The following is a 10,112-nucleotide window of genomic DNA, read 5'->3' on the forward strand; positions in this document are numbered from 1 at the left end:
CACACCAACGGGGCCAGAGGGACAGTCGGGCGGGCGGGGCAGCGGGAGGCCGCGGGGCTGAGTGCGTTGGCCGGGATGGAGCTAGGGGGAGCCGGGAGAAAAAAGTCCAGCGCAGCCCCACGACCCGGCTCTGCCAGAGAAAAACAATCCGAATGAGCCAATCGTTGCGCAAAGGCCTCGCCAAGGCTTTAACTTCCTTAACCCCCACGCATCCCACCTTTCTTTCCTTCTCTCCCTTCCCTGTATCCCTCCCTGCCTTCTTTCTCTAAACATCTGTCTGGCTCCTCCCTGCATGAGAGAAAAGCACACACACCACGAGTTAAATAAAATGACACGTTCATTTGCACACTGTGCGGGGATGAGTCATCCTTTCACCTGGTTTTTGTGGGGTTTCTAAAAAATGATCTTTTGCCGCCGCGTTTCATTGTCGCTGGTTTCCTTGGTAAGCCAACGGATTTAATTCTATGTTTTGAAAAACTTTGGGTTGGGCGTGGTGGCTCACACCCGTCATCCCTGCACTTTGGGAGGCAGAGGCGAGAGGATTGCCTGAGCCAAAAGGGGGCAAGATCAGCCTGGGTAACTTGGCAGACCTTAGCTCTACAGTAAATCAACAAATTAGCCAGATGTGATGGCACATGCCTGTAGTTCCAGCTACTTGGAAGACTGAGGTGGCAGGATCCGCCTGAGCCCAGCAGGTCCAGGCTGCAATGGCCGTGAGCGTGTCACCGCATTCCAGCCTGGGCGACAGAGTGAGACTTGACTCAAGAAATAAGAAAAAGAAAAGAAAAACTTTGCTTTGAAACGTTTCCATGGCACAGATAGAGTTAAAGCTCCCTGGGCTGGAGAGTCCTGGAGAGGGTATTTGGTGGGGAGGTGACTGGAGAGACTCTGGAAGAAGGTGACATGGGAGCGGAAGGCCTAGGCAAGGTGAGAGAGATTGCCAGGAGAAGACAGGAGAAGGTGGGAGCAGCAAGTGCAAGGGGCCTGAGGTCGAAGCAGGCCTGGTAGGCAGAACACCAGGGAAGAGGCCTGTGTGGCTGGAGCGTAGTGAGGAGGGGAGGACAGGAGGGCATGGGGGGGATTCTGTGGGTCTTTGTGGATTGTGGTGAGATGGTGAGGACTTAGCCCATGAGGAGGTGTTTACACCCATCCAGGCAAAAGCTTTCTTTCTTTTTTTTTTTTTTTGAGTCAAAGTCTCATTCTGTCACCCGGGCTAGAGTGCAGTGACACAGTCATGGCCACCCCAGCGTCAACCTGCTGGGCTCTGGCGATCCTTCCGCCTCAGCCTTCCAAGTTGCTGGAACTACAGGTGTGCGCTACCACACCCGGCTAATTTTTTGATTTACTGTAGAGATGAGGTCTCGCCATGTTGCCCAGGTGGGTCTTGAACCCCTGGTTTCAGGCCATCCTCTCTCCTTGTTCTCCCAAAATGCTGGGATGACAGGCTTGAGCCACCGCACCCGGCACCACCCTGTGGCTCTTAAGGGGCTAAACCATCCTGGATGTTGCAGAAGATGGAATGAACTGTGTCTTTAGAGACGACCTGCTGTTTATTCTAGTGCTCAAGATCTGGTTCAAATATCAGGTCCTCCTGTTAGAGTTATGCAATGTCAGACCAGCCTCAGTTTCCCCATCTGTAGAAAGATGATAGTGATGATACCCACCTTACCGTGTGACTCTGAGGGTTCGTAACCACAGGTCCATTCAACACATCTACAATGCTTTGTTCCAAGGATACTGTTATTATGACTAATGCCACTGTTGTTGTTGTACATATCATTGCTGAGCTGGCCACCTCAGAAGTATCTGGGAAACTGCAAATCTTGGCCTCCACACCCTGGGTATCCTGACCCAGTATGTCTGTGGTGGAACCTAAGAACCTTTGGTTGTGTGTGTGTGTGTGTGTGTGTGTGTGTGTGTGTGTGTGTGTGTTAGAGTCTAGGTCTTGCTAGGTTGCCTAGGCTAGTCTCAAACTCCTGGGCTCAAGCAATCCTCTTGCCTCAGTCTCTCAAAGTCCCAAAGTGCTGGGATTACAAGTGTGAGCCACCATGCCTGGCCAGGACCTTTGGTTTTTTTGTTTTGTTTTTGAGTCAGAGTCTCACTCTGTCACCCAGGCTGGAGTGCAGTGGCATGCTCATGGCCGCTGCAACCTCGACCTGCTTGGCTTAGGTGATTCTCCCACCTCGGCCTTCCAAGTAGCTGGAATTACAGGTGCACATCACCACACCCGGCTAATTTTTTATTTCTATAGAGACAAGTTCTCACCAAATTGCCCAGGTTGGTCTCAAACCCCTGGGCTCAGGCAATCCTCTCTCCTCAGTCTCCCAAAGTGCTGGGATTACAGGCGTGAGCCACCGCGACCGGCCAAGACCTTCAGTTTTATTTAACTCAATTTAAGGAGTATTTTTGATGGCTAAAAATCCAAGCTAAAAGGGTGTAAGGGTGAAAAGAAATGTCCCTCCTGCCTCTGGTGAGGAGTTCCCGGTCCTCTCCCCAGAAGCCATTACTGTTGGTAGTGCTTGTACAAGTGACTAGAATAGGCACACACCTAGACTCTTTGGTCTGCATACACAAGGCAGACTGTTTCGGATTCAAATCCAGATTAAACCAAATCCTGGCTGTGACCTTGAGCAAATGATCCTGTTTCCTTGGCCTCCATTTCTTCAGCGGTGTAATGGGAATGATCCTCATATTATCCATCATATGTTCTCATGAGGAATTTCTGCATTCATTCATAGAAAGCATGTGGAATGGTACCTTACAGAGGAAGCACTCCATAAAACTTGCCTTTCCTTAGCAACCTTGTGCTTGTTCATAGCTGCGTGGTATTTCACCATAAGAACAGACCATAATATGAAGGCAGTCCCATAAAGCTGGGAGCGGTGGCTCACACCTGTAATCCCAGCACTTTGGGAAGCCAGCGTTGGAGGATCACTTGAGCCCAGGAATTTGAGAGCAGCCTGGGTAACATTGTGAGACTCTTGTCTCCACAAAAAATAAAAAAAATTAACCGGGCAGTGTGGTGCACCCTTGGAGTCCCAGCTACTTGGGAGGCTGAGGCAGGAGGATTGCTTGAGCCCAGGAGTTTAAGGCTGCGATGAGCAGTGACCATGCCACTGCACTCCAGCTTGAATGAAAAGTGAGACCAGGACTCAAAAAAAAAAAAAAAAAAAAAAAGGCAGTCCCTACTAATGAATACTTAGGTCCATTCATCCACTTAAAAATATGTACTGCCCACGGCCTGTGTGCCAAGCACAAGGGGACGGGTGCAAAAAGATCCTGGTACCAATTTTTCTACCCCAAAGTGTGCATGTACTGGCTGGACGCTGTGACTCAGGCTTGTAATCCCAGAACTTTGAGAGGCTGAGGTGGGAGGATTGCTTGAGTCCCGGAGTTCAAGACCAGCCTGGGCAGCAGAGCGAGATCTCGCCTTTCTTTAAAATATAAAAGCACCGGTGTATGGGTTGGAACTGCTGGTACCCACCGTCGCGGGAATTTCCAATGGTGACAAACACAGGGCCAGCGGCTCTCAGGTCTGCTCCACTCGCACAGCCACCTAAGGGGGTCGGCTGGAACCTGCACACGGGGGACGGCTGGCCTGGGACCCGCCGCCTTTCAGGAAGGAGCTGACGTGGGCCTCGGCCGCCTCGCCAGGAAGCGATGGCCCCAGCTAGGCCCGGGGCGCGGCCACACCCCTGTGGGGGAGGGTGCGTGGCCGCCCCGAAGGGAGTGGACAGCCCCCCTGTCAGTCTTCCCGAGTCGGGGAGTGTAAGATGAGACGGGGAAGGTGGGCCTCACCCTGGCGAGGGCGAGGAGGAACTTCCTGCCCGTGCGCTCGGCCGCCCGGAGCGCGCGCTGGAGTTGGTCGGCGGGAGGCGCTCGGTCAAGGTCAGCCTGACGCTGGGTGGCAGCCTGCCTGGGGGCGGGAGACCCTCCTGGGGGGCTGGGCTGAGGCCTCCGAGCGCCTCGGCCATATTGAACAGCCACGGCTGAGCAGCCTTTGTCTGCGAAGTCGTCTCCCAAGTTCCAGCCGCGTCCCTGGTGCCCGGAGCGGGAGGAACCAGGGGGCAGCCCGTGCGTCCTAGCTCGGAGCCAGGACACCACGTTTCCAGCCCGGAGTGGGCTTTGCGCCTCGGGACTGACCTCGCCCCGGCTCACGTAAGCATCCTGGGAATCGAGTCCCTCGAGCCCCCGGGGGGAGCCGGACTTGGTCAGGACTAGACTTGTGGCAGGAGAAACTGGCTCGTCCCCGGCTGGCGAGGTGAGACTCTCCGGTCAGCGTGGCCGGGGCCCCACCCCGACTCCCTCCCTCGAGGCCAGGGACTACCAGGAGTTTCTCTGGGCTCATCGCCCCCCGCCCCAGCTATCACCCTGGATATCTTAAAGACTCTGGAGAAAAGCCACGTGGGGGGCTGGTTCCCCTGGGGCTTCCTCCCGTCCCCCGACTGCCTGATCCTCTGGAGCGTCCCCGACGTCTGCAAAGATGTGGACCTGGACGTCCTCGTGGAAGCCCTGAAGCCCGTGGGGACCTTTAAGAAGATCGGCAAGGTTTTCCGCAAGGAAGAGGACTCCACCGTGGGCATGCTGCAGATTGGGGAGGACGTCGACTATCTGCTCATTCCCCGGGAGGTCAGGCTGGCCGGCGGCGTCTGGAGGGTCATCTCCAAGCCTGCCACCAAGGAAGCGGAATTCCGCGAGCGGCTGACCCAGTTTCTGGAGGAGGAGGGCCGCACCCTGGAGGACGTGGCCCACATCCTCGAGAAGAGCACCCCGCACCCGCCCCAGCCCCGCAAAAAGCCCAAGGAGCCCCAGGCGAGGAGGAGAGTCCAGCAGATGGTGACCCCTCCGCTCCGGCTGGTCGTGGGCACCTACGACAGCAGCAACGCCAGCGACAGCGAGTTCAGCGACTTCGAGACCTGCAGAGACAAGGGCAGCAAAGGGTCCGGGCGCGGCAGGAAGGTTCGCAAGATGCCCGTCAGTTACCTGGGCAGCAAGTTCCTCAGCAGCGACCTGGAGAGCGAGGACGATGAGGAGCTGGTCCAGGCCTTCCTCCGGCGGGGGGAGAAGAAGCCCAGCGTGTCCCCCGCCCGTCGCCGCGTCAACCTGCCAGTGCCTGTGTTTGAGGACAACCTGGGGAGGCCCCAGCTGTCCAAGGCGGACAGGTGGCGAGAGTATGTCAGCCAGGTGTCCTGGGGAAAGCTGAAGCGGAGGGTGAAGGGTTGGGCCCCCAGGTCTGGCCCCGGGGCGGGTGAGGCCCCGCAGGCCTCCGCCACGGTGGAGAGAGACCGGGCATCCGTGCCAGGCAGCCCCAGCCGGGGGGATGACCTGGGAAACGCAGACCATGGGCCCACGCCCGAGAGCTCGTCCAGACGATGGAGACCCAAGATCAACTGGGCCTCCTTCCGGCGCCGCAGGAAGGAGGCGGCGGCATCCACAGGTCAAGGGGCAGATATTGCCACTGACCAGGGGGCAGAGGCTGCAGATAATCAGAGGGAAGAGGCCATAGCTGGCCAGAGGGTAGAGGCTGCAGATAATCAGAAGGAAGAGGGCCTAGCTGACCAAAGGAAAGAGGTCGCAGGCAATCTGAGGGCAGAGGCTGCAGATAATCAGAGGGCAGGGGCCCCAGGTGACCAGAAGTCAGAGGCTGCAGATTATCAGAGGGCAGAGGCCATAGGTGACCTAGGGGCAGAGGGCCTAGCTGGCCAGAGGGAAGAGGTTGCAGGTAATCCGAGGGCAGAGGCTGCAGATAATCAGAGGGCAGAAGTCATAGGTGACCAGAGGGAAGAGGCCCTACCTGTCCAAGGGGCTGAGGCTGCAGGTGATCAGAGGGAGGGGGCCATAGCTGACCAGGGAGCAGAGGCAGCTGATAATCAGAGGGCAGAGACCCTGGCTGACCAAAGGGCAGAAGCTGCACATAATCAGAGAGCAGGGGCCCCGGGTATCCAGGAAGCCGAAGCCTCAGCTGCCTGGGCGGCTACAAGGGCAGCCCCAGGAGCTAGAGCCCGAAAACAGGTAAAGACAGTGAGGTTCCAGACACCTGGACGCTTCTCGTGGTTTCGCAAGCGCCGGAGAGCCTTTTGGCATGCTCCCCGACTTCCAACCCTGCCTAAGAGAGTCCCCAGGGCAGGCGAGGCCAGGAGTCTCAGGGTGCTGAGGGCCGAGGCCAGAGCGGAAGCAGAGCAGGAAGAGCAAGATGACCAGCTGTGAGGCCCTGTGAGACCAGGGCTGGGAAGGGGACAGGCCCTGGAGCACCCCTGCCTGCCTGGCCTGGGCCCTTGGGGGGCTCCCTCCCTCTCCCACGCAAATGGAGTCAAAGAGATGGGCAGGTAGTGTTGCCCACATCTCCACCTAACAACCCTCTTTCTTTTCTTGTTAAAGTTTGATGTCTCATGCGTTGATTTAAAAAAAAAAATACTGACTCTTCATAGCAACCCAAGGGATGTAAAAAAAAAAAAATCAATACAATTTGAGTTGCATCACCCGTGATTTTAACTTCCTCGAATGCAACTCTAGGTACTTAGCTTGAAAAAGGAAAAGGGAGAGAGTTGGCCAGGTGTGGTGACTCACACCTGTAATCCCAGTACCTTAGGAGGACGAGACGGGGGGCATTGCTTGAGCCCAGCCTGGGCAATATAGCGAGACCTACAAAAAATTTAAAGAACTAGCCAGGTGTAGTGGCCTGTGCCTGTAGTCCCAGCTACTCGGGAGGCTGAGGTGGAAGGATCACCTGAGCCCAGGAGGCTGCGGTGGCCGTGAGCCAGCCACTGCACTCCAGCCTGGGCAACAGAGTGAGACTCAGCTCAAAAAAAAAGAGGCAGGGCAGAGGAGAAATTACTTCCTTTTCCAGTCTCCCTTTCGCCTGCACACTAAATGTGGACTGTCTCCTTGAACTTAGAAAGAGAGCTCAATCTAACATGTGAATAAAACATTTATGAACAGATCGCTTGGCTTTGCACTTTGCAGTTGATGAATAATCAGGGATGCCTTGGCCCTTGCTGGCCGTTCCAGGCCAATCCTCCATGATGGGAGTCTCTGGGTGCATGTTGTCACTTTACTTGCAAGCCCCATGTCCCTGGGCTCTGCTGGTATAGAGGGTACAGGACCCACAGTTTGCATACTTTATCCCGATCTTGGTTTACTAGAGATAGAAAAATATCATCTAGGAAACGCATTCAAACTGCAGATTCTGGGGCTGTTGGCCACCAGTCCTGTGGATTTGTTAGAGCTGCGCCTTGGAATCTTTGGATCAAGCCCCACAGACATCTGGGCAACTTGGCCGCTGGACAACAAATGGGGTTGCAGTGCCATCATTGTTACTTATAACTGAGGGGTCGGTGGGCTACCAGGACCCTGTGGAGGCCAGGTGGAAGCTGGGGCATCTCTGTTTTGCTTTGTGACATCCCCCCAGCCTCCAGCTGTGAGAAACAGAAAATGGCCAGGCTCGGTGGCTCAGCCTGTAATCCCAGCACTTTGGGAGGCTGAGGCAAATGGATTGCCTGAGCCCACGGGTTGGAGACCAGCCTGGGCAACTTGGCGAGGCCTTGTCTCTGCAATAAGTCAAATATTAGCCAGGCGTGGTAGCGCACACCTGTAGTTCCGGCTACTTGGAAGGCTGAGGCGAAAGGATCACAAGAGCCCAGCAGGTTGACGCTGGGTAGCCGTGAACGTGCCACTGCACTCCAGTCTAGGCGAGGGAGTGAGACTCCAACTCCAAGAAAAACAGAAAAAAGAAAAACAGCCGATGACCATACAGCAGCCTCACAGATGGCAGGAGAGGGGACTTCGTGGAGGAGGAGTCAGGATCCGGTTCCGTCTTCCTGACTGGCTGCAGGCCTGGCCTACGTCCCCAACTCCCCTTGGAACTAAAGAATCCTGTCTCACCACTCCTCTCTTTCTCCTGTCCCTGCTTTCTGGATGGAGTGGTCACAGACCATGTTGCGCGGTGGTCCCCGCGCCCTCACCAGCGCCCCCTGGTGGTGAAAATGAGGCCGAACCTAAACGGCCATGAACTAACACGGCTCCCAGCCCAGCAAGGAGACCTGGGTGGGGAGGTGGAAGGAAGGCAAGGCGTGGACCCCCCTGCAGGAGTGGACTTTGCAGAAGAGCTTGGCTGGGTGGGAGGTTTCTGGAGCAACTGAGACACATTCTCCACACCAGGAGGGTGGGGAGGAGGCTGTCTTTTCCTGCTGCCCAACTTGGAGGAGAGAGGTCTCAGGACCACGTGGGGGGGGGGGGGGCGGGGGGAGGGCTGGCCTGCCTGGGGGAGCTGAGAAGATTAAAGGGAACAGCGGAGACAGACACTCAGAGAAAATGGAGGCTGGGGGCGGGGGGGAAGGTGTGTTTGCAATACAAGGTGCTTGAAGCCCAGGCGTGTCTCTCCTGCAGAGCCCAGAGCTTGGAGGGTCTTGGGGGGAGCATTGGGGTCAGTGGGAGGGAAAAGGGTGTGGACCCCAAACAGAAGGCAAGATGGATCTAACATCTCTGTGGATTTCACAGACATCAGATACCCCTGACAACACTGGGCCGCCTCCCTCATGGCTACATGTGCATACACACACACACACACACACACACACACACACACACGTACACTCAGACCCAGACACGCAGGCACAGCACACACAGACACATGCATGCCTCAACACAGGCACAACCGGCAGACCCACACTCAAACACATTACAATAAGCCCACACACATATATACAGATACATGGACACACACAAAATGTCCTCGGATACTCACAGGCACACGGACCCACTGTGTTTCTCTAGACACACACCGAAGCAACACCACACAGAATCACACCTACACGGCCATACTTACGAGTGTCAACGCACCCACTCATGGGACGTGTGCACACAGTGCTAGACACTGTTGCACACTTTGATACACTTGGCTACATGTGTACACTCATGTGTGATCACACGGGAACTCAACAGCTAGTCACAGACATCCAAAGACACTTTCTCACACTCTCTCCCTGGATCTTGTAGCCTCTCTGAGCAGCCCTGAGGCTTTGGGCAAGTCTATGCTCCATTGAGTTGGAGTCTGTCGCTCTCTCGGGCAGACACAACCTTCCCTGCACTCCTGCCCCCAGCATGTCCAGTGTGAGCACCCAGGGAGACCCCAGAGATGGGAGGAACCCACGGGGAACCCAGGACACAACGGGGTGTCCAATATTCTATTCAATCCTTGGGGTTTTCAGATGCGGCCTGCAGGGCCAGTCCCCAAAGGCAGCCGGTGGATGCTTCCCGGGTTGTGGGTTCAAATGCACCACGGGAGCCGGGCTCGGTGGCTCAGCCTGTAATCCTGCGCCTTGAGAGGCTGAGGTGAGCGGATTGCCTGAACCCGCAGGTTGGAGACCCGCCTGGGCAACTTGGTGAGACCTTATCTCTACAATAAATCAAAAAATCAGCCAGGCGTGGTAGCACGGGCCTGTAATTCCGGCTACTCGGAAAGCTGAGGCAGAAGATCGCCGGAGCCCAGCAGGGCGAGGCTGCGGTGGCCAGGAGTGGCCACTGCACTCCAGTCTGGGCAACAGAGTGAGACTCCAACTCAAGGAAAAAAAATAAAAAAATAAAAATCAAATGCCCCATGGGTTCCAGGAAGGAAGCCCAGAAAACCAGAGATCCGACTCCAAGTCAGCCTTCACCCGGGCCAGTCCAGCCGCCCTCATTGTCACCAAAGACAAAGAGAACACAGGTGATTCCAAACGCAGACATGGAGGGGAGAGCCGCCACCCGAGGTGCGGACTTTCTGTGTTCCGTTCCCAGCCTCACAGGATGGGACGGGAGGACAGGAGGCCGTTGGGGCCCGGGTGAGGGGGAGTCGGGCGGCCTGGCGCCCCCAGTAGCGCCCCTCGCCCGCTGTGTGGCCTCGGGCTGGTTACTCAACCTCTCGGTGCCTCCTCTTACTCCTCTGGAAGGGGATCCCGGCAGAGCCCTCCCCGCAGCCCTGCTCGGGGGACTGGAGCCCCGGGAGACCACACGGCGCCTCATCCCCGTCACACGTCAGCGCGGCCAGGCCCTCGCCACCTGCGCAGCGGTCCCCAGCCCGGCGCCCCGCGGGCGACCCGCAGCCCGTGCCCGCCCGCACGCTCGCAGCCTGCCCC

General features: G+C 56.7%; 1 protein-coding gene across 1 annotated transcript; it reads left to right on the forward strand.

Moving 5' to 3' along the window:
* Positions 1 to 4,182: 4,182 nt before the first annotated feature.
* Positions 4,183 to 6,207, forward strand: CCDC8 (coiled-coil domain containing 8). The gene has a single exon (XM_008066928.2). The coding sequence runs from the start codon at positions 4,582 to 4,584 to the stop codon at positions 6,205 to 6,207; it is 1,626 nt and encodes a 541-aa protein (XP_008065119.1). The 5' UTR covers positions 4,183 to 4,581.
* Positions 6,208 to 10,112: the final 3,905 nt, after the last annotated feature.

The sequence above is a fragment of the Carlito syrichta genome, unplaced genomic scaffold (assembly GCF_000164805.1).
Source record: "Carlito syrichta isolate Samal-C Ts95f unplaced genomic scaffold, Tarsius_syrichta-2.0.1 Scaffold309196, whole genome shotgun sequence".
Lineage (NCBI taxonomy): Eukaryota > Metazoa > Chordata > Mammalia > Primates > Tarsiidae > Carlito > Carlito syrichta.

Coding starts and splice junctions, on each gene's coding strand:
- CCDC8 (XM_008066928.2), top strand. CDS start 4,582: ATGCTGCAGATTGGGGAGGACGTCGACTATCTGCTCATTCCCCGGGAG.